Genomic DNA, 25,868 nt, shown 5'->3' on the forward strand with positions numbered 1-25,868 from the left:
TCTTGTAATATCTGATTATTGCCAATTGTTGTTACTAAATAATGTATTTAATTCGTAAATTTTAAGCCATCTCTTAGTATAGCTATTTATTGCTTCTAAAATAACATGTTTAATAGCTATTATATATATATATATATATATATATATATATTTCTTCCTATAACCATTAGGTATAAATATAGAGACATGCCTTGAGGCTTTATGAAACGATCCATTCTTTCATTAAGGTGCATTCTTGTACATAATTCATGTGAATTGTAACCTTGACCACAATTTTGTATTATAATTTTATTATTGTTTATAGCTTATAAAATATGTATTTTGATACCAACTATAACCCTAATATACCTCAGGGTGAAATAGGGTTTATTAAATTGGATAATAATAAAAAAAAGGCACAAGTAAATGAAATCCTTTCAAAATGCAGAAAAACGTAGAAGAAAATCACTATTTTGAGAGAAATGTCCTATAAATATAGTTTAATACAGTTTGTTGCTCAGAAGCCAGTGATATGTCTGAAATTGAAGACCTCCCTCAAAGAAGGTTGTATATCACATTTTTGACAATGTTGAGTTTCTGGTGGTATAAGGTTATACATCAAAGAACTGACAATTTTTTCTATTTTCTGTAAAAATCATACAATAGTAATATACGTTACAAGAGCGGTATGTTGACGTTTTCATGGTCGAGGAAAAGATTGAAAAAGCGAAACGTAGTTGAGCTTTTTTAATTTCCGAGAACATGAAAACAAACATACCGCTCGTGTATCGTACATCATTTTGTGCGAAGATCGTTTATTACATACCTGAAAGACGAATTTATAATTAGTTGCAATGAAATCTCCATCTTGGTTTCTGTTTAAAGACGGAAACTTCGGAAAACCAAAATATCTTTCTTCAACGTTGTTGCTATAAAATGTTTTCTGTGTTTACTATACTCCAGCAGACCGTGATATACGTCTGTCTTTTTTTTTGCCCCAGTCTATAAATGCGAACTTAAAACAAACGGTAAGGTTATGTAATGATTTATTTTTCATTTTAATATTTTAACAATATTATTTAGATAACATATTGCAGTAATAACATCGGCATCTGGAATCTTGTTGATTTTTTCACGGCTTCCTTAATGTTACTTGTATGAGGAATGCAATAAGTTTCGTGGAGTAGTAAACTTTACTTAATTTTTGCAGATATTTAAAAACAATAATTAACATTGCAATTTAGGTGAAATTGCAGTGGTAAGTTTCCAATTTATAATTATTACTATGTTAAACTTCTGTAAATATAATATGTTAAAAGCCTAAAGCAGTAAAATTAATGTCGCGCTTAAGCGGTAAGAAGAGGGAAATTGTTATGTGTGTTACGTTGGGAATACTGAATGTGGTATTTCATACTTACCGCGTATTGGTTCTGTTCGGAAAACAAGCAAATACGCACGATCTCGCACAAATGTGATATACAACCTTCTTTGAGGGAAGTTTTCAATTGTCAGTAACGAAGGAAGTGAAAATCTTGTAAAACTCCGATATCCTCTCACACCATACACGAGAGGAAAACATTCTTAAATAATAAAATTATTTAAAAATAACTCAAAATTGTAACACAGCACTCTAAAGACACCATGTGATTACTGCGAAAGCTATTAGCCCAGCAAACCCTCATCGAATACCTCCCTTACAAATGTGACCGATGATTTTCTCGGACATTTGCACACACAATGATGACGTAATTCAATATGATATTGCTCTACACGCTTATGAAAGCACTAAATCTTTCATTCTCTGCTATAGTCGACGATAAATCTATCTAATACAAAGAGAATATGCAAGGCGTACTAAAAGTCTGAACAATCCAAACCTAACCTGTCACTGATTCTCGATCTTACGAAGACTCGCTTATTTATCTAACGAGATATTGGCAGCAGCGATATGGTTCCCGAGATTTCTCTGCCGAATATAGTGAGAACTAATGAGATATTTAGAAAGGACAGTTTTATTGAAATATTTCTTCAGTGGATTTACAGGAATGTGCCACGTGTATATTTATAAAGTCATTATGATATCAATTCCGTGTGTGATATGGAAGATACGGAAGTTTCAATTCAGAAAGCTATACAAGGGGGTGATGATAGTACATGGTTTGAGGGAAATGACATGAAATAGGCCTATAGGGTTATTCGAAAAGGAGGAATGATTTTAGTTTTTTTTTCCTAACTTTGCTAAGAAGTAAGTTTATACAAAAATAATAATACACATACGTTCATAAAAGAATGGGGTTTACTCAGATATTAGCCAATTTTCAAACAGAATCATGCAACATTCGCATCGATTTTTATGGATTCGATTCTATCATAGCAATACTAATAATAAATCTGTAGCTGAAATTTTTCTGGTAATTTTCGATTTTCCAAAAATAATTGGTCCTAACATATATAATTAACCACCCTGAAACCGAAAATCGCTTTTTTGAAATTTTTGTTTGTATGTCTGTCTGTCTGTCTGTATGTTTGTTACCTTTTCATGCGATAATGGCTGAACCGATTTCGATGAAAATTAGAATATAAATTAGGTTCGTTGTAACTTAGATTATAGGCTATATGGCATTCAAAATACATTATTTAAAAGGGGGGTTATAAGGGGGCCTGAATTAAATAAATCGAAATATCTCGCTTATTATTGATTTTCATGAAAAATGTTACATAACAAAAGTTTCTTCAAAAATAATTTGCGATAAGTTTTATTCCTTGAAAAATTTTGATGGGACTGATATTTAATGAGATAAATGAGTTTTAAAATTAAAATAACTGCCATCTAAGACCATGTAATGAATTAAAAACGTCTATAAGGGGCCTTGGACAGCAACAATCGAAAGCTATGAAAGATAGCCTACAGATAATGTTTTTGCGTTTCTATGAAGTAATATCGGAAGCTAAAGTAACCGACTTGTATAATTAATTATTAATTCACCATTGGAAAGTGTAGTTTCTCTAGATGGACATAATGCTATAATGTTATCACAGTAACTTATGAGTGAATCGAGGACAGGTAAGATCAAAATAGATTCTTATGCACAAAAAACTTGATAGGCTATTCTGTATATTCGTTTCCTGTATTTCCTAAACTAATTTTTATGACCAAATGAGTGGTCTCTGGATCAAAATGATCGCATTTTAATTTTTTAATTGAATTTAAATTAAGTAACATAATAAACGATTTATCCTTCTATCAAACACGAATGTTCCCTGGATCAAATGTCCTATTTTAATTATATGATTACTTTATATTTATTTCTAACGGGTGCAGGGGAGCGCACGGGTACGGCTAGTAATGAAATAATTGAAATACTAATTTCTTTGGAATATAAAATTCATCAACAAATCTGTATTATTTTTCTATAGTAATTTATGATAAAAGAGAGTGAAGTAAGGTTTTATTCAGGATTGGAAAGTTTGGCGCCCTAGCGTTGCCATGTCATTCAGGTAAATTTATGTATTTTTTTAAGCCATATGTCTCTTTTTATCTCAAAACCAAAAGAGATCCAACTTTCGAAGAGTTAGCCTATCAATTTCAATTTTATCTTCTACATTTGACTAGCTGGCAAAGAAGCCCAATCTGAAACTCTTGTGATTGGCGTTTAGGTACTAAATGTAACCTGCGAAAGATCTTGAAGGTTTGCTGCTAGTTTGAACTGTCACATCTTCATTTTCAGCCCTGGCTTTCATGGCTCTGTATGCTGCTCGTGGGAGCTTCTTTGGGAATAGCGCCATCCCGATGCCCGTGACGCCGCTCAAGACCCCAAGCGGTCCCCATCCTGCAAACAGTAAGTGGAATCACATTTGGAACACTACAACGCCTGAAATACTGTGTGACTGCGGTTTCTGCCTCGTAGCAAACTCACTCAGATACAAAAAATTACAGACCGGTCAGCCTTACCTCTGTGGTTTGCAAACAGATGGAACACTTGATTTCAGCTTATCTAAGGCAGCATTGGGATGACTCAAATTGGTTACATAACTGTCAGCATGGATTTCTGGGGGGCTATTCATGTGAGAGTCAATTAGTAACGGTATGTCAGGATTTAGAAGACGGAATAGATTCCGATAGCCAAGTAGATGCAGTGATTATTGACTTTTCACGCGCATTCGATGTAGTCCCACACGATATATTGTTGGTTAAACTACAATCAACGGGGATTGACTTCAGAGTGCTCCAGTGGATCAAGGAATTTTTAACTTGTCGCACTCAGAGAGTACGGGTAGGAGAGGAATTATCGAACCCAATTGAAATTACTTCCGGGGTCCCGCAGGGGAGTGTCTTGGGGCCTCTTCTATTCTTGGCTTTTGTAAATGATCTGCCAGTTAATATCTTGTCTAGGGTTCGCTTATTCGCGGATGATTGTATGGGATACAGAGAAATAAAAAGTCATGAAGATACTATTCTTCTCCAGAATGACCTCAATAAATAAACGTTTGGGCAATAGCCAACAAAATGAAAATAAATTCTCTAAAGAGCAAAGCTATCAGCTTTACAAGGAAAAGAAATAAAATAGTCGCATCGTATACGTTAGGGGGTGAAACCATTCGGAAGTTAACAAATGTAAATACCTCGGAATAACATTTAGCAGCGATCTCGGCTGGGGGGAACACGTTACAGACATAGCGGGAAAAGCATGGAGAGCGTTACACATTGTGATGAGGGTACTAAGAAAAGGTTCTGATAAATCCAAAGAGATTGCATATAAATCACTAGTACATCCAGTAATGGAATATGGTGCTGCATGTTGGGATCCTTACAGATTAGAACATATTAAGACACTGGAAAAGATTAAAAAACGGGCTCTTAAGTGTTGTCGGAAAAATTCACCATTAAAATGGGACACACTCACGGACAGGAGAACGCGAATTCGATTATGCGCACTGTTCAAAACATATAGAGGTGAGCCTGCCTGGAGAGAAATAAAAAATAGGTTGCAGCCGCCAAATTACTCTTCAAGGAACGACCACTCATATAAATTGAGGGAGAGAAGGCAGAGGACGGACCCTGGAAAGTTTTCTTTTCTCAATCGTACTATCAGGGACTGGAATGCTTTACCTGCAGACTTACTAAAGGCTTTACCAACAACCAAAAATGTATTTCAAAATAGGCTTAAGGGCCTTCCTAATAGACGGTAATTATACACAGTATTTATGTTGTTATTGAAGTGTTGTATCAGTGAAGAATTATGTTGTGTCAGTGAAGTGTGTTGTATCAGTGACGAAGTATGTCGTGACAGTGAAGTGTGCTGTGTAAGTGAAACGTGTTCCTGTCAATGAAGCTTTATAGTTTATAGTGGCAGTGCATAGTATTTGAACAGTGAAATGTTTTTGAAGTGTTAGTGAAATCAGGATAGAATCAGTGAAATGTGTCATAGTTCCAGTGCAGTGAGTGAGTTGACAGCGAAATGAGTGTAATTTGAAAGGTACTTGTGCAGATATGAACATATCATACTCGTGGGTTTTAGTTCGATCTTAGTTTTAAGATAAAAATTAGATTTATTTCAAATGTTATTTTAAGTCATCGTTTCATTTAATTTAATATATTCCCTGTTATTATTATTATTATTAATTATTGTTAGTATTAATTATTAGTATTATTATTAATTGTATTTTTAATTAATAAGTTTATTATTGTCATTATGGAGTGTAATTAGTTACCACTGCCACCGGGTATATACCCACTGCAGTGTGAATAAATACATACATACATACACTCAACAGTCTATATTTGGAGTTTACATTATAAAGTTCATCCTGAGCATTTATTCTGGGGCTACATTCTTACTTCAGTTCTGGAGCTTTTTTCGCCAATCAAATTTTCTGAATACTATACTAAAAAACTGTTAAAACTTTGGAAAGATTAAATTTAAATCCATGCTAGTGTTTTTAAACAAAAATACCTAGTAAAGATTCGCATTGTTCTGAAAAGTTCAGTGTTTAGGTTTTTTTATTAACTCTTAAAATAAATAAACACGTTTCTGAGTTTTCTTAATTTTCTGAAAAAAAAAAAAAATTAGTATTACATATTTAGTGTTTCTATATCAATTATTGAAATATTCCTAACTCTCTATGCTTACTTTGATTTAAAGAGATTTTGGAATTTTTGCTGTTAAGGAAGAATGTGAAAAGAATGGACAGTTACTTAACTATTTTTTTTCGCCGAATTATATTGAGAAAATGAAAATGAACCGCAATAATTAATACTCGAGGTTTTTAATTACGTAATTAACTTACTATATTTAATTTGTACATTCTTGATATATATAGCCCACACTGTGTAGTAACGGTCAGAGCGTCTGGCCGCGAAATCAGATAGCCCGGGTTCGAATCCCGGTCGGAGCAAGTTACTTGGTTGAGGTTTTTTCCGGGTTTTCTCTCAACTCAATACGAGCAAATGCTGGGAACTTTCGGTGATGGACCCCGGACTCATTTCACCGGCATTATCACCTTCATTTCATTCAGACGCTAAATAACTTAAGATGCGTCGTAAAATAACCCAATAAAATAAGAAACTGATACATGTATACATGTGTAATTAAATTTCTACCTTCTTAATTAGTGCGGGTATATATTTCTAAAACTGTGTTCTTAAATTGGCTTTCCTTAAACATAGATTTCAAATTTTGCTTAAATTAAAACATTTAATTTTAATATAAAATATTTTCCTTTTTTATTATTATTTTTATACGAAGGATTCGTTCCACCACTAACAAATAATTGTCACCAATAGGAGTTTACATTACATGCCAAGCGAATTTTTTTTTCCGTCCCGCAAAATCTGTACATTGAGAATGTTTTCTATGGGTACAATACCCCATTACCAACTCATTTTATCACAGGTCTCAAGACAATTTTTTTGATAGTTTATGCATTTTAGTTATGTCTGATGTCTGACAACTGCCTTTAACTACTGTGTTGACATAATTGTGTCAGAGTTCTATATATTTAAATGCGTTTAGGGATATTTAATGTGGTGATAGGGGTGATTTTTAATTTGCTTATTTAAGCTCTTGCTGTCTATTTAAAAATGAGTGAAATATTGTTTATTTGATATTGTAAGTTATTTTAACAACAAACATTTACGAATAATTGCCTTCAATTTAACGTTATTTTATTTGCGAATTTAATATATTGATTATCCCACACACGTAACACGTTTATATAACTCATTTTCTTATTTAGAAGGAATTACCAGTACACTTAAAATCTTTTTCCTCCCACTCATCCATATACTATTGATGAAAAGCGTAAACTGTAGCCTATTGTCTCTAAATTCTGGCTTACAAGAAATAAAACAAATCTGTCAAGTAATGAAACGTAATACTATAGTGACTATGGTAGGTAGGCCTAGAAGTCCCTTTACAGTAGCTTGCTTCAAACATGTCCCAATTTTCTGTGATGGAAATTGTTCTATCCTACAGAAGGCAAAATTTAACATTAGAAAATGCAATAACAATAACATGGAAATTTTATGTTAATCCAGGAATATATTTAAAGAACAACACTTTCTTGAACTCCCTTTTATATGCTGATGATAAAGTAATTATCCAAGACAGTGAGGATAAATTACAGAAATCAATTTATGTTTTAAATAAAATAACAAAAGAATATAATTTTAAAATTGCAGCTCAAAAAACCAAAACAATGGCATTTAAAGGAAAATACCCAATAAGGACAAAAATAGTAATCGATGAAATAGTCATAGAACAGGTTGAATATTTTAAGTATCTAGGATGCTACATTTCATATGAAAGAGATAATAGACCTGGATAAAAAAAACTTAATAACTTTCGAAATATCTGTGGAACAATCCATAGATCTTTAAAAAACAAAACAAGAAAAGTTACACGGATAAAATTTTTCAATACAATCGCAGTACCTATGCTAACTTATGGAAGTGGAGCCAGAATAATGACAGAAAAAGATAAATCAAAAGTCTAGGTAGCAGAAATGAAATTTATGAGAAGTACACTAGGATGTACAATACAAGATAAAAAGAAGAACATAGATATACGGAAGAAATTAGAGGTGGAACCATTGCTGGAGAAATTAAAGAGAAATAACAGAAGGTGGTGTGAACATCTACAAAGGATGCCGAATTACAGACTACCAGCTTTAGCAATGGGATATAAACCAAAAGGAAAATAGATGTAGGAAGACCAAGAGCGAAATGGGCGCCGGAACAGGTTCAACATGAACCTAATCCTTGAAGTGAAGAAGAAGAAGAAGAATAATAATAAGAAGAAAATGCAAATAGCAAAATTGTTGCATGAATGTCTTATAATATATATTAAGTGATAAATTGTATTATGTTTTTTCTTAAATTTACAGGGCCTTTTTTATGTTTTAGTTGCCATTTTTGCACGCCTGTAGTACCTTTTTCATGTTTTTAATCGCCCTTTTTGCCTGCCCGAATTAAGTTCTATAAATGCCTTAACTTCCGGGTTCTAGTGATGTCCTAACGAAGACAGTCAATATTTGCTGTTTATCAGAGATACGCAGGTTAATCGAGGCACATTAGAGACAATAAGGTTAGACCAAATTCTAGTTTACAGAATAGCAAACTAACCAAGCCACCAGGCGCCGATCCATCGAGGGTCTTCATTCGTTATGGTGGGATGGGAAGACGTGTCCACATACATCCGTAGAGCGTACGACCCCAGCAGGTATCCAATCGTGGGCCCCAGCATTTTAATGCATTGGCTCACAGCTGTAACAACGAAGTGCAAGTTGACGAGTATCGAAAGACCGAGGACGTCGACGGACAAAGAGGTGTTGCGACAGTGTTAGGCTGAGTCTTAAGGTGAGAGTAGAATGCCTGACACTAGATCTCAGACACCTAGTTTCCATCTTAAGATAGCCAGTACAGTAGGGCAGTGCCGTTGTATAATTTTCATAGTGTCTCAAAATAATGTACAGTAGTGGCAAAAAAAAAAAATCCGGACCGATCCTTGTAGCTGATTTCAGAGCCTTGTTCACTCCAGAGCACGATAGACTGGTAACTAAGACTTTCGTGGTTCAAATCCTGCCTGGAAGAAAACTTTTTTTGTTCCTTATTCAAATTTATTGCCAATACTTTTCGATTGGTGGTAAAATTCATGTTCTGCGAATAATAAGTTAATTAAGTAGTAAAATATCGCTGCAGTCGAAAAGTATTGGGAATAAATTTGAATAAAGACCAAAAAAAAAGTTTCCTTTCCAGGCAGGATTCGAACCACGAAAGTCTTAGTTAGTTATCGTGCTCTGGAGTGAATAAGGCTCTGAAATTAGCTACAAGGGTCGGTCCGGTTTTTTTTTGCCACTACTGTACACACATTTTATCACTATTTATTTTAACGGGTAAAATGAAGAGACGTTTATTTTTGCTTGTGTCTGTTAATTAAAAGTTATAAAGGTTCAGTATGATTACCAACATCAATGCATTGTTTACATCGACGTGCAACAGAGCAACATTGTTAGTTTTGAATATGTTCGAAATGCATACTTTGTTTTTTTTCAAAGTGTATTCAGATATGAACTTATTTTGTGGGGAAATTCTAGTGATATTACAGACATTTTATTAATTCAAAAGAAAGTTATTAGAATACTGACAGCTTCAAAAATTAGAACACACTGTAGACCTCTGTTCATACAGACAGGTATTCAAACCGTCATAAATCTGTACATATATGATGTTCTAGTGTTTATGAAAGAACATTTACAAGATTTTAATATGAGAAGTGAGGTACACAATCATACAACGAGGAATAGGCAATTATTAGATTATCCACTTTGTAGACTTAGTGTGACAAAAAATACTATAAATTGATTGGAATCAAATTATTTAATAAGCTCCCTATAAACATTCAACTTCTTCCTGTTCAAATTTATAAAACAAAATTGTACAGTTGGTTAATTAAAAACCCACTTTACTCAATAAATGAGTTCTTTGAAATTGACATACATTTTTAAACAATGCAGTTTTAAAAGTTTTAAATGTTATGGTTGTTGTTTCTTAATTTTTTTTTAATAATGAGATTTTAAATGAAACCTAGTGGTAACTCAATTTACATTTAAATTTCAATGTATTGCAAATTGCACTACCTTATGTTGCATTTTTTAAGTTTATTATTAGCCTCTGTTTGTAGTATTCTTAATTAGTTATTAAACATATGACAATTAGTACTTGATACTGTCTTTTATCTAGTAAATATAGTACTTTTAACTTTATATTATGTAATTTGATAAATATCTACATTGTTTTTATAATTAAATTTTTATTTTGTATATCTATGAAATGTATTGCAGTAAGATTGTAACATTTGACAATGTCTATAGTGAAGTTTTTCATTCAATGACAATAAAGATTATTATTATTATTATTATTATTATTATTATTATTATTATTATTACAGGCCAGAGAGCTGCAGAATAACGCTTAGAAGCGGATTATATTCGACCGGTCGCAGAACAACCGGCGAACTTGAACATCCAACCGAATACCCGACCTGCAGCAGTTGCGCCTAAGGCCCGGTTTCTTCAACCTTTGTTAAACTATAACAGTGTGTTATTCCATTTTAACTGTAAACTTAACAGTTGAAGCATTTCTTCAACTACTGTTAGTACTAACAGGCTGTTAAAACCTATGTTAACTTAACTGCCCAATTTCATGCAGTTAAATCATTTAACTCTCTGTTAGCATAGAAGCATCCAATATGGCTGATGCGTTAGATTCTGAACTTATATATCTGGATTATTTAGAAAATGATATCCATGAATACATAAACAGAGCGGATGATTTCTGTGATTTGACAGACCAGAAGTTCACACAAAGGCATAGGCTATTTTCTGCCAAGCCTCACTTTTCGCTTTCAACTTAGATCCGTTTGTTTGTTTATTCTCATTAATTGATTTATACTGCGAAACAATTTCCAGCAGAAGGTTTCTTTCGAAAGAAGAGAAATTAGTCACAAGATTTCTTTTTGTTCCAGTGTTTTCCATTTCATAACAGCAATACCAATACGCCGCTTCACGATATTGTGATACAGACGAGGAAAGAAGCAGAAATCAAACCTGAGAGAATAGAAAGACTTCTATTCTCTCTGAATCAAGCAACGGAAACAAGCGAGAATCGCAATTGTCAGAGTTTAGAAAACAGAAGTGAGCCTATACTTGGTTATAGGTTATGGTTAAACTCTAGAATCTCTGGTCCTAACAGAGAATTAACAAACAGAATGTTAAAATGTGAAATGTAAAGTCGAAGAAACGCAATATTTTTAACAGCAATTCATACTTTTAACTTACAGTTAATTAACGCTATGTTAGGCGCATTATAACAAAGGTTGAAGAAACCGGGCCTAAGTCTTACTGGCTAGACGGAACCACAGATATATTGGACAGAATACCAAGCGCATTTCACCATACAAAAACTCTGATGATATTTTCTAACTGCACAAATGGAGTAACAATTGAAGGAAATTTACTTTTCCTAACTAAAAAGTGTTAGCTTGAAATAGGATTATAATTGATTGGACACTTTGGTACATTTATCTTCATAACTAATATATCTTAACATATATTAAATCTTTACGTAGACCCTGTGCAACTATCCTACAGTTCTAAAATCAGTTTTTCGATATGAAAGATCCCGAAAACGAATATATCAGTCAACATTTCTAAATATAATGTTTAATGTACATGAAGAAAGTAAAAATGGCCCTCTAGAGGGAAGGTAAGGAAAACTTACACAGGAGAAATGGAGACTTGTTCTTGCGTACGTTGTCGTCCAGATAAGCGAGGCCCAGTGTGTAGTACATGCACGAGCCAATCCCCGTGAGGAAGAAGGAAATGAAGAGAATCATAGGCGGTATAGAAGAGAGGCCTTCTGCGGAACAGTCCTCCTCCCCTATGAACTCTTCCCTGCATATCTGCTCGTTTGTTTCATGAGCTGCTGCAAAATATATTTCAAGTACTACAATCAGATTCTACTTCCCAGTAAAAGAATAAATCTGAAGCTTATCGAAACACAAAAATATTTTAATCTCCTTTATACAGAGCATTTCAGGATCACTGCACCAAACTTTGAAGACCATTTTTGTCAGACACCCATTTCCTCCGGGGCTACTCGATCTTAGCCTATGACACAAAGTATTACTTAAGGGGCGTAGGTAGTGATGCCTGTGCGATTAAAGAATTTCTGTACAAAAGTTTAATTCATTATTTGTAAGCTTTCAGTGTCCACAATGGAATAAACATTTCCATAGTTATACAATAAATCATAAAAGACAACTAATTTATTAATTTCTTATCCAAGTGCAAAAGAAAGACCCTAACTGATTACCTGTTTTCCCACGTTACTAAATGTACCTCAAACTTCAGGTGCACATTACTTCCTAGAAACTTGAGTCGTATGTCTTGTATTTTTGTAAGTTATCAAGTAATATTTATTGTGAATTCTAAAGCAAAATGTAGTTAAATATTTTACCCTTAGTGAAACGGAAAAAAAATTAAACTTTGGTTAATAATTTTTGCCTTTTCTTCCAACACATATATTTTTTTCCTCATGTTATACAGAGTGATTCACGAGGATTTACCGTTCTTTACGGAGCTTATTTCCGAAGAAATTCTAGAAAAAAATATCATATAAACAAGGGTACTATTCTAAATATTTACAGAGTTACGTTTCGTTATTGGAACGCATTGCTGTGAACGCGTGATCTTGGTCAGCGTGCAGTCAGCAGCCAGCGCGAGCGTTACGGAAATCAAAGATAGCCGTATGCAGTTACGTAGCGCGACGAGTGCCGTTCACAAGCGTGCGGCCAAGTGTACTAAAGCGCACGGCGAGATTTTTAAAAATTTGTTGAAAACTCTCCAAGACTGCAAATTAGGATGAATAAATTGAACTGCAAATATATAAGTCGGTGGATGTAGTTTGGTTTATAGTAATTGTCGTGATAAGTGCATAAGAATAATGTAATTTTCTAGTTAAAATGGAAAAAAAAGATGTATGTACAAGGTATGTCAATTAAAGAAATTATACTTCTGAATGGTTCATTCTCTATTTGTATTACCGGTGTTCTTTTACTTTCAAACTAAAGAAAAAAACATATTTTACAAACAACTTTAAATTAGTGTAACTCAGAAAATATTGAGAATAGGAATTACAGTATGTTTATATGGAACTTTTTGCTCAAAATATCTATAGAAATAAGCTCCGTAAGGACGGTAAATCCTCGTGAATCACCCTGTATGTGCGATATTCATAAAACCATAAGTCTGCTTTGTATGACACAGGCTGCAGAGAACGTTGTAAAAATTTCATGTGAATGGATTCAGTAGTTTCAGAGAAAAATTCACTTAAGTATGAAAAATATCAACTTGCGGAAAACTGCATTTAAACAAGAAAAGGATTTTTTTACATGCACCGCTAAATTTAAATATACTATTTAAAGGGTTTATCTGCAGAGATACCCTGTACAATATATTTTGTTTTAAAGAGGAAGGTTTGTACTTTTTTTGAAACAAAATAACAATTTTTCCGACCTGAAATAATTTATTAAACTAAATTAAGAAAATTTTCGGAAGTTTGAATTATATACGGGCATAATAAATAGAATTGCAATAGATATTTCTAGGGCAATTACTCCTCCTAATTTATTAGGAATTGATCGTAAAATGGCATATGCAAATATAAAGTATCATTCTCCATTAAGTTTTATTTAGGGGAGAGTCGGGTAGTATCGGACATCGGGTAATATCGGACAGTGCGTTTCTTTCATCTACCACCATATGGTAGTACCTGAATGACATGGTTACGTTTCTCTATGCGACATCACAGAAACGTAACCATGTCAATCAGGTACTATCATCGTGTGGTAGATGAAAGAAACTCACTGTCCGATATTACCCGATGTCCGATACTACCCGACTCTCCCCTATATTCAAGATTTATAGGTTCTATATGGTTTATACCTAATATTTCTACTTATGGTATATCTAATACTCCTTGATGTCTGGGAATTTTTTCACACTATCGATTATTTTTGTTTACTTTCTTTCTGGCTTAATTTGGAGAGCGCTATAGTCGAAAAATTCAAGCAGCGCTGTCGTCTGGAGACTTACCTCAAGGCCGAAAGTCTTAATACTTTTCGCCCATACACGAGGACAGCAGATGTCTGTGGATTTAGGCTTGCACAGACTTATCTCCTGGTAAGTCTGATAGAAAACATACTAAAAGTTTGTGACCAAAGAAACAAGAAGGGGAAAATTGAGGAAATTTTATTCGTAAAATGAAGTGCAAATGCGAATTATTCAAAAATGACACATCCGATCTGTCAGTAAAGGGTGAACACAGTAGAATGCACTTACTGCTGAGGGTGAAGTTGTATTCCTGGGGCCCGTATTCCCGCGTCAGATCGAGAGCGTCCTGCCCTGCCCCGTACAGGAGATGCGGGAGCAGACGTAAGAAGCAGGACAGGCTGACGAGGATCATCCCACAAGCGACCCATCGCGTCTTGTGCCCCCTGCTGCCCAGGTATGACAGCAACAGGGAGAAGGTCAGGCCTCCCATGTCCAGTGCCGATATTATTAACCCTTGGATGTAAAGACAGACTAAATTGTATGGGAATGTTAGAACATTTTGCTCTTGTCTTTCTTATAGACTATTTCCGTGAAAGCAAATACAGTGAGTCATAAAAACGGGTGGTTTATAAAATCTATTTCTATAGGCTATGATTGAAGCTATGAAGTTGTAATTTCTTTCCAAATGCAAAGTATCTCTGGAAGACCTGCTTATCTTCACAGTAGATGTTGAAAATTTCGACTCTTTCCTGTACACACATCCCAGTTCGTTGCAACATTTCCTCGTTAGTTCCATTGATTTCTGTGACTACATTGTTCTTCAAATCGCCAATTGTTCGTAGTCGATTCTTATAAATTCTATTTTTAAAATAACCGTACAAGAAACAATCCAATGACGTTAGGTCAGGTGATCTGGGTGGCCACAATAATGATGAAATAAATGACGAATATTATAACAACGAAAATAATGATGAAATTGATAACAATGAAGGTGATGATAATGACGACGAACATGATGAGGAAGGAAGTGATAACGACAAAGATAATGATAATGAAGAGATAACAATGGCGAATATGACTACGGTTTAAGGACGGTGATTATTACTTTGATAAAAACGACAGTGATGACTGTAATGATGACGAAGGTGATGATGGCTATGATGGTAAGGACGGTGATGAATATAATGATAACGGTGATGATGTGTATAGTGATAACGACGGTGATAATTACTGATGATAACAACACAGATAGTCCACACCTGTGGAGTAACGGTTAGCGCGTCTAGCCGCGAAACCAGGTGGCCCGGGTTCGATTCCCGGTCGGGACAAGTTACCTGGTTGAGGTTTTTCCGGGATTTTCCCTCAACCCAATATGAGCAAACGCTGAGTAACTTTCGGTGTTGGACCCCGGACTCATTTCACCGGCATTATTACCTTCATCTCATTCAGACGCTAAATAACCTAAGTTGTTGATAAAGCGTCGTAAAATAACCTACTAAAATAAATAAACAACCAAGATGACTATGATAACGATAGTGCTAATGACTGAAGGTAGCGATAAAGATGATGACTATGATAGCGATGGTGGTGATGACTATGACACCGATGGTGATGATAATTATGATGATAACGACAAAGATAATGACTATGATGTTGTGAACGGGGATGATAAGTATGATTATAACGATGGTGATGACTGATGATAAAAACAGTGACGATGACTGACGATAACGACAAAGTTGATGATGACTTGATGACTGTGATGATAACGACAGTGATGACTGATGGTAATGATGATTACCATAATGATAACGACAGTGGTGATGACGAGACAGCGGATTTTCGGTCCCAATGCTGAACGTTAGGTGTACGCCAGTTGCAGGGAAGTCATTGATTTCTGTTACGCTCCCTCCGTAAGCCAAGGAATGTGACGTCTTGTTGCTGTGTAGGGACCGAAAATCCGCTGTCTGGTGATGACTGTGATCATAACGGAAAATATGATAATTGTGATGCTCATGACGATGGTGATAACTGATAATAAATACGATGATGACTATGATTATAATGACAAAGATAATAAATAGGCTATGATGATAACTATGGTGATGGTTTCTATGACATTAAGGACGGTAATGATGCCTATGATGATAACGAGAAAGGTGGTGCATAATGTGGTGATGGCGATTATAACGATGAAGATGATGGTGGTGATAAAGATGAAAGCAAGGAAGCGTTTCCTTACCTGAAGTTCTGCTAGATATTTTAAACCTCTTCTCCACGGTGCTTATGGTGGAGTTGTTGTAGGAGTAGAGGGCGTAGTTGAACATGCCGGTCAGCCCGTATATCAGGATGTAGATCTTCTTGCTAGCCAGCCGCTGTATGCAGTCGGGCTGACACTCCCTCATACCGCACCGTGTGTCCTTCTCATATTCGTCCCACATCCACTGTGGGATGCCATCCCTCTTCAAGTCGCCATTCGTTAGGGACTGAGTTTGGTCCTAAATCAACGAAAATACTAAGAGTTATTCTTTTCCTTACAGGACATTTCGTCCAACAAGCTTCGTCCATAACACATATCGTCCAGTACGACATTTCGTCCACGGAGACATTTCGCCAACAAGGTTCGTCCATAACGCATATCGTCCAGTACGACATTTCGTCCACGGAGACATTTCGTCCAACAAGCTTCGTCCATAACGCATATCGTCCAGTACGACATTTCGTCCGCGGAGACATTTCGTCCAACAAGGTTCGTCCATAACGCATATCGTCCAGGAAGATACGAGGCGTGTTCTTAAAGTAAGTTCCGTTTTCAATTATAGCCGTCACATCGCTGCAATCGTTATTTTGCGCATGCGTGTTTTCTTCTTCAGTCCTCAGGCAAGCTGTGCATGCAGTTTCAGAGCTTCAGTCCGTGTGTGGGGTTAGTTATGATCAGTTGAAATGTTTAAAGTGATCGAGCACCCCGCCGACTGTGAGATGCGCTCTGTTATCCATTTCTTGAATGCGAGAAACATCAAACCAGCTGACATTCATCTTCAACTTTGAGAGGTGTATGGTGATGATGCCATTAGTGATGGAATGGTCAGGAGATGGGTTAGGAAGTTCAAAGAGGGCCGCGTCTCTGTGCATGACGAGCAGCATACCGGTCGGCCATCTTTGGTCAGTGACAATTTGGTGCGTGCTGTCGATGAAAAAAATCATGAGGACAGGAACAAATTGACCATCCCTCCTACAGCCCGGATTTGGTTCCGAGTGACTTTCATCTCTTCCAGCGCCTCAAGAATTTCCTCGGTGGTCAACGTTTTGATGGTGACGACACCCAAAATCTCATCTCGAAATTTGGCTGGGAACAAATTGACCATCCCCCCTACAGCCCGGATTTGGTTCCGAGTGACTTTCATCTCTTCCTGCACCTCAAGAAGTTCCTCGGTGGTCAACGTTTTGATGGCGACGACACCCAAAATCTCATCTCGAAATTTGGCTGGGAACAAATTGACCATCCCCCCTACAGCCCGGATTTGGTTCCGAGTGACTTTAATCTCTTCCAGCGCCTCAAGAAGTTCCTCGGTGGTCAACGTTTTGATGGTGACGACACCCAAAATCTCATCTCGAAATTTGGCTGGGAACAAATTGACCACCCCCCCCCCCCTACAGCCCGGATTTGGCTCCGAGTGACTTTCATCTCTTCCTGCACCTCAAGAAGTTCTTCGGTGGTCAACGTTTTGATGGCGACGATACCCAAAATCTCATCTCGAAATTTGGCTGGGAACAAATTGACCATCCCCCCTACAGCCCGGATTTGGTTCCGAGTGACTTTCATCTCTTCCAGCGCCTCAAGAAGTTCCTCGGTGGTCAACGTTTTGATGGTGACGACACCCAAAATCTCATCTCGAAATTTGGCTGGGAACAAATTGACCACCCCCCCCCTACAGCCCGGATTTGGTTCCGAGTGACTTTCATCTCTTCCTGCACCTCAAGAAGTTCCTCGGTGGTCAACGTTTTGATGGCGACGACACCCAAAATCTCATCTCGAAATTTGGCTGGGAACAAATTGACCATCCCCCCTACAGCCCGGATTTGGTTCCGAGTGACTTTCATCTCTTCCTGCACCTCAAGAAGTTCTTCGGTGGTCAACGTTTTGATGGCGACGATACCCAAAATCTCATCTCGAAATTTGGTTGGGAACAAATTGACCAACCCCCCTACAGCCCGGATTTGGCTCCGAGTAACTTTCATCTCTTCCTGCACCTCAAGAAGTACCTCGGTGGTCAACGTTTCGATGGCGACGACACCCAAAATCTCATCTCGAAATTTGGCTGGGAACAAATTGACCATCCCCCCTACTGCCCGGATTTGGCTCCGAGTGACTTTCATCTCTTCCTGTACTTCAAGAAGTTCCTCTGTGGTCAACGTTTTGATGGCGACGAAGTGAAAACAGCAGTGCGGGAGTGGTTCGCATTGCAGGCGGGCGAATTCTACAATGAGGGGATAGAAAGACTTGTGCCACGACTCGATAAATGCCTCAATAATGGTGGAGATTATGTTGAGAAGTAATTGAAGTGTGGGGAATACAATGCTACAAAAATGGTTTGTAAATATCTTCCCGTTTACTTACTACACCCTTTTGGAACTTACTTTAAGAACACGCCTCGTATATTATCGGAGATATTTCTAGTTGCCTAGTAACGGCTTTATTCCATTTCTTTCTACTTCATTGATTGTGATGCGTAGTAACGTTATTCTTTCATATTTTATATTTTCTAAATTTCAGTTCTTTTTAACACTGGAAAATTACAGTTTTTATCTACACGGGTAAAGAAAAGCCAATGCTTCTGTTACATTCACTTTGTTACAACTTCGATGAACCATAATGCCACTCGACGCTATTGGAGATGCGAACAAAGATTACTATGTAATGCCCGTTGTCCTACAACGGAAGATATAGCAGTAATAAAAGATGAAACGAGAAAACAGCTCTGCTTCTGTTGAAGGTGAGACGCGGAAAATTGTGAATCAAACGAAGAGAAGAGCAGAGGATAATCCAAACGAAGTTCCAATGTTTACAATGCAGTTATTAATGCTGAACAAAGAACAAACAATGCTGTGGAAGGATGGCACAGTAAGTTCCAGAAATTAATGGTTGTACATCACACGTCGATGTGGAAATTTATTGAGATATATTATAATATAATCTGCTTATGGGCGGGGTAGAAAGAATGAATCAAAATATATCATCTTACAAAATCAATATTCGAAACAAGAAATGATATTGGCCTCTGATTGCTTTCGACTTCAACGCCACCATGGGCAATGCTTGACAACTGTATTGTATAACACCAAAGGGTAAAGAAGATGGTATGGATCGTCTGTCCACGCGATGCATTGTATAAACATATCTAACGCAATACCCCGAAACTAGATTATGTCCTGGTCGCTCACCATCACTAGAAAAGGACGGGTTCCTGATGATGCCCGCCTCGATGGTCGTAATCACATGATTGAAAGAAGTGAAACACAAGTAAGATGTGCAGAGTGTCATAAGAATATCTTCAGAAAGTGTAGGAAATGTAATGTAGACTGTTACATCATTGCTTTGAAAAATTGATACCTAAGTTGCAAACTATGACTATTCTCTGAACTAAGTGTAAAATAAGAAGCAAGTGAACGGATCAAATAGGCCTATGTTTGTTTGTAATGTAGAATTGTTTATAATTTTCTTATATAGGTGCTATAATACATGAAAAAAAGCTCTATACGATTTATTTTACAAAAAAATATCAATTATCAAAACATTCATCCCATTCATGCCCAGTAACCCATTTCTGGTGCGGTGAAATTTGGTTTGAGTAATTTTCTCTTTAGTTATTAAGTCTTATGATTGCAATATTAAAGTATTTCTCAAAACTGCAAAAAAAAAAAAATAATAACAACTTGAGCATAAATGGGATAATTAAGGCAATGTCTGTAGCATTTTAGTTGGTTATTTAACAACGCTGTGTCAACTATTAGTTTAGTGACGATGGAATTGGTTGTAGCAAGATGTCATTTGACCATATGATGCAAGTATTCGCCATGGAATTACCTGACTTCTGAATTACAGTTGAGGAAAACTTAGGAAAATTCGAACCAGATACGATTTAAAGTGGGACTCGAATCCATATCCAAGCGCAGCTACGGATCAGGAAGCAAATAGGCTGCCATCTGAGCTAAGCCTGTGGATTGCCTATCGTTTCCGAGTTCTAAAACATAAATTATAGAAAAATACGTACAAGTTGTTGAGGATGACTGGCGCACTGAATGGCTCTCTGGTATATTGGCGCGAGAGGTGGCAGGACATTCGAAATTACTTGAAATATAAAATTTGGTGGCAATGGGAAGGAGAATGGTCTGCACAAGAGGGAAACAAATTACAAAATATAAAGAATACTGTTCGAGTTTGGGATTCGTCTACAAGAGCGTCGCGACACGAGGAGGTTTTACTCACCCGGTTGAGGATTGGCCATTGTCATCTGACACACGGCCATCTCCTACGTGGCGAACCTCAGCCGGAGTGCGATATGTGCCATGTTCCACTTACGGTGGAACACTTTTTATTGCGTTGCAGGAAATATGACCATGCACGGAGGCACTATGGAATTCGGCCGACATTACGTGACGCTCTTGGAAATGATTTTAATTGTACAAATGCAGTTCTGAGATTTTTATCAAATACAGGTTTGGATAAGGTGATTTAGTTTTTATTGATCCGTTTTACTTATCCTCCGGACCCTTTACATCCGGAGGTTACATTTGTTTTATATTTGATTTTACATTGTTGACATTTCGGACTTTATACATCAGAATTTTTTATAAAATTTTATGATTTTAAAATATGATTCACAAGTTATCTCTGGTGGCCTTAGTTTTATTGTTTTATTTGTTCGTCTTGAATACCACCTAGTGTGGTAGAATTACTCACTTTTATGATTCTGTAGAAATCACCTTATGTATACTGCATTTGTGTGCCTCGTTTTATGGTGACAACGCTGTTTAGTTCTTTTAGCACTCTGATTATTATATTATTTATGTATTTGTTATATTAAGAATTTTAGATAAGGGCGCAAATAGCCATAGTAGCTGACGCGCCCTTCTTAAACCCTACTACTACTTGAGGATGACACTTGTATACATTCGGAAGAAAGCAGGTCACCAATGTTATTGACATCCATTAAACAGGAAAAGAACAGTTTTTACAGATATTTGAAATCTGTTTTGTTTATGATGACAATAAATTATCCAAGAAAGCATCTGTGCTCCTATAGTGGTCGTTGTGTTGGTATAAAATGATCATAATCGATATGAATCTGATTATGAACAAGTTACACGTTGGAAGTGATTGCGCAGACATTTCCTTTTAATAGAATTACGTCATCATCACGTGACAAAACAGGAGAATATTCTTATCTTCAGAAGGTAATAAATTTAGCTGATAGTTTTGCATGATTTTAAATGCCTGATTAACCGTTCCAAGGACGTTTTCCTAAATGTTTGCAAATATCTGTGTCATGCTGTTACTGCAACATACTTACAAAAACATATTGAATACTTTTCAGGCAAGAAATGTAATTATTTAGATAAACATAAACTGATCGACAAAATTTAAAATGCAATACGCTTCTAGTAACTATAGATATTATAAGTGTTATAGCCGTAGTTGTCTTTTTTTTCTGTACTAATGACTTAGTGTTCTGTAGTGTCTGTGCTACTCTGCTGATGTGGCATTCTTCACTGCTCTATCACTGATTGCCATCTCGAAGGATTCACATTGTTTCTTTTTTTTTAAGTAACATGTGTGATTTACACGTATTTGTTTCCTAAATGTTGATCATGTAATTTCACATACGTAATTTTGTAAATATGTAAATATGGGAAATGCCTGTTGCTATTCGGTTGAGAAGCTTTTGTTATCCAGTCTGCTGTCAAAAAATCTGAAAGTTAGAATTTATAAAACAGTTATATTACCGGTTGTTCTTTATGGTTGTGAAACATGGACTCTCACTTTAAGAGAGGAACATAGGTTAAGGGTGTTTGCGAATAAGGTGCTTAGGAAAATATTTGGGGCTAAGAGGGATGAAGTTACAGGAGAATGGAGAAAGTTGCACAACACAGAACTGCACGCATTGTATTCTTCACCTGACATAATTAGGAACATTAAATCCAGACGTTTGAGATGGGCAGGGCATGTAGCACGTATGGGCGAATCCAGAAATGCATATAGAGTGTTAGTTGGGAGGCCTGAGGCAAAATGACCTTTAGGGAGGCCGAGACGTAGATGGGAAGATAATATTAAAATGGATTTGAGGGAAGTGGGATATGATCATAGAGAATGGATTAATCTATCTCAGGATAGGGACCAATGGCGGGCTTATGTGAGGGCGGCAATGAACCTCCGGTTTCCTTAAAAGCCAGTAAGTAAGTAATTTTGTTTATTGATTAGACTTTAGCGCGTGGCTAAACAAATCGAATCATTTTCTTGTTGTTGTGCTTGAGTTTTGTGAGTTGGCAAATAGGCGAACTTTTCTCTAATAATACTTATAATGTTTTTCAGCAACAGTTTCACAACTGTCACCAGTAGGATTTTATTATTTAAAATGGGAAAAAAAAACATATAGGCCTACACGTAAATGTTCAGTTAAAAGTGTAGCAGATTTTTGCAGAAATTATTTATTTAATATTACGTACCGTAATACAAAAGTGTAAACTTATTCCTATTTGTCCTTACCTCTGCACCTGAGACATAGAATTCAGCAAAACGTGAAAAAACTAAATTGAAATTACTTGAAAGAAATGTGTTGAGGAAAAGACAGTATTAGCCGAGAATGGACAGTCAAAAAAATTAAGGAATTTACATTTTGGTTAGGTATCTAGATGTTATTGCAAAAATAAAAGGAAGGCGATTTGAATGGATAGATAATGTGTTGAAAGCGTTCCCGACCATTTTTCCAAATCTATTTTTCCGAAACAATCATTCTAAAAAATGTTCTTTACCTCAAGATCTACTTCTTCATCATTTTCATTGTCGTGGTTAGATTCCTCTTCATTGCCGTCAACATCTTCTTTCACTTTTCCATTTGCCAGCTCATCGAGAATCAAATCTCTTGACTCCCTTTGGACATTGCTTGTCTCCATTGGCTTCATCATATCTTGAACTGCATTTGCCTGCAAACAGCTGTCCGTGCCAGCTTGTGGGTCGTCTTTCCTTGATTTAATTGTCTTGTCTTCTGTGTTTTCGTCAGGAATCATTTTATGTGTCTGAAAAAATTGACAATTTTATAGGACGCTTAATAGATTTATAGCAGTCAATGTAATTAAAAGACAAATGATGATAGGTTGTTGCATTTCCAATAAATTCCTCAATAATAGCCTACCTAACTAGGGTTTCTATTAAATAAAAAATCTACGGAGTTAAAAAATATCATGACCACTATCATCATATTCAACTAACAACTAGCAAGCAATCATTCTGATGGGGGCAGACAAATAAATTAAATATTTTTCTTCCACCATAGTTATATGACTGTTCTGGTCCATCTGATATGTACAATGGACTGTTTTCAAGATAGACTGGGATACTGTTTGGATGTGAATGGTTCTCATTTTGAGCATTAGTGTTAAAGGTTGGTTAATCAAAGTGTTTTGTTTAGTTTTATGGCTACTCAATATGGTTTTACATACTTATTTGTCTCAAATCTAAAGCCCACGAAACAAGTTTAATAGTTACGAGAATAAAACGGGGAAATGGGTAAAGTTTCTACGCATTCATACGTAATAATAATATACGTTACAAGAGCGGTATGTTGACGTTTTCATGGTCGAGGAAAAGATTGAAAAAGCGAAACGTAGTTGAGCTTTTTTAATTTCCGAGAACATGAAAACAAACATACCGCTCGTGTATCGTACATTATTTTGTGCGAAGATCGTTTATTACATACCTGAAAGACGAATTTCTAATTAGTTGCAATGAAATCTCCATCTTGGTTTCTGTTTAATGACGGCAACTTCGAAAAACTTAATATCTTTCTTCAACATTGTTGCTATAAAATGTTTTCTGTGATATACATCTGTCTTTCCCCCCCCCCCCCCGTCTATAAATGCGAACTTAAAACAAACGGTAAGGTTATGTAATGATTTATTTTTTATTTTAATATTTTAACAATATTATTTATATAACATAGTGCAGTAATAACATCCGCATCTGGAATTTTGTTGATTTTTTCACGGCTTCCTTAATGTTACTTGTATCAGGAATGCAATAAGTTTCGTGGAGTAGTAGACTTTACTTAATTTTTGCAAATATTTAAAAACAATAATTAATATTGCAATTTAGGTGAAATTGCAGTGGTAAGTTTCCAATTTATAATTATTACTATGTTAAACGTCTCTAAAAATAATATGTTAAAAGCATAAAGTAGTAAAATGAATGTGGCGCTTAAGCGGTAAGAAGAGGGAAATTGTTATGTGTGTTACGTTGGGAATACTGAATGTGGCATTTCACACTTACCGTGTATTGGTTCTTTGCGGAAAACAAGCAAATACGCACGATCTCGCACAAAATTTATTGGAGATTCGGAATATGTAAATTTTAACATAGGGTGCCATTTAAAAATTAGATAGCTTGTCCGTAAAGTCACGGTGTCGTAGTTTTGAATTATTATATGTAATTGTAACGAAATATGATACAGATGATGTGAAGCAGCTTCTAAATGAAAGCACGACCCTCCATGCTTTTACTATATATTTACTGAAGTTCGAGCTCGGCGCCTCTGGTAGTTCGGCAGACTCTGCGATACTCCAATTCCTGATCGTATACGACCAAGAATATTGCGGCTGACAGAAAATATATTATCATATTTGTTGCTTCGTATGGTTCATGTCATTAATGTGTACACCTTATGTACCCACTTTCGTTGAGATAAGTCCGCGATTAAAAGTTAATAATGAAGTCCGGGGAATATGGTGGCAGTAGTTTCGATCTGTTCCTTACGACCCATCACTGTGAGAGAAGTCTGATTAAGTAATTCCCAAGCTACATCTGAAAAGTACTGAGGAGCATTATCTTGCTAAAAGATTATATTTGTTTTGGTATTTTGGGGTACTGTAAACAGTTGCAATATATCGCGGTAATTTTGTGGGGTTACAAAAGATTCCGTATATGAAAAGGGGCCAATCACTTTATCTCTTGAGAAAAACAGTTCATCATTGTAACGGTAACAATCGAAGACAATCGATCGGTAAGTAATCGTGGAAACGGCAATATAACAAAAGCTTGGGATGTTATTCTTTCATTTAGTGGAAGTTTCACATCTCTATCGTGTTCCGTTATAATTACATAACCATTTGAAACCACACTGTGGCGTTTTCATGTCTCTGTCCAATTGATAGGCCTAACTACTAATCTGGTCTTTCAAATTTGTCGAAGAACCTTTTGTACCGATAATATCTACGAATTAATGCCTGAAGATATTTTTATAACAACTCACAGACTGTATAATGAAATAAGACATGTTATTTATGGGGCTAACTAAAAGTTAATTAATTACACAAATTTGTGCCTAATTCTTTCGTATGAAAGTAAGTGCTCATTAATTAATTAATTAATTCATTCATTCATTCAGTGTTCTACCCAACGGTAGGTCTTTCACTGCAAACCCAACTTACTCCAATCTTTCCTATTTTCTGCCTTCCTCTTTGTCTCCTCATATGATCCATATAGCATGCCATGTTTGCAGTTTTTC

At 35.9% G+C, this 25,868-nt stretch overlaps 1 protein-coding gene across 2 annotated transcripts in view; it reads right to left on the reverse strand.

Moving 5' to 3' along the window:
* Positions 1-25,868, reverse strand: part of LOC138694951 (solute carrier organic anion transporter family member 74D-like) — a 53,028-nt gene that overhangs the window by 25,343 nt on the left and 1,817 nt on the right. The window contains exons 2-7 of one of the 2 annotated variants that reach the window (XM_069819171.1): positions 23,122-23,385; positions 16,334-16,589; positions 14,380-14,604; positions 11,759-11,959; positions 8,603-8,743; positions 3,651-3,809 (exon numbers count right to left, since the gene is read on the reverse strand). In XM_069819171.1, coding sequence (XP_069675272.1) covers positions 3,651-3,809; positions 8,603-8,743; positions 11,759-11,959; positions 14,380-14,604; positions 16,334-16,589; positions 23,122-23,376 — 1,237 coding nt within the window. In that variant the 5' untranslated portion in view covers positions 23,377-23,385. Of the gene's footprint in view, positions 1-3,650; positions 3,810-8,602; positions 8,744-11,758; positions 11,963-14,379; positions 14,605-16,333; positions 16,590-23,121; positions 23,386-25,868 lie in introns of both variants that reach the window. The other variant, XM_069819170.1, reaches the window with a different exon arrangement.

This window comes from Periplaneta americana, chromosome 2 (assembly GCF_040183065.1).
Source record: "Periplaneta americana isolate PAMFEO1 chromosome 2, P.americana_PAMFEO1_priV1, whole genome shotgun sequence".
Taxonomy (NCBI): Eukaryota; Metazoa; Arthropoda; class Insecta; order Blattodea; family Blattidae; genus Periplaneta; species Periplaneta americana.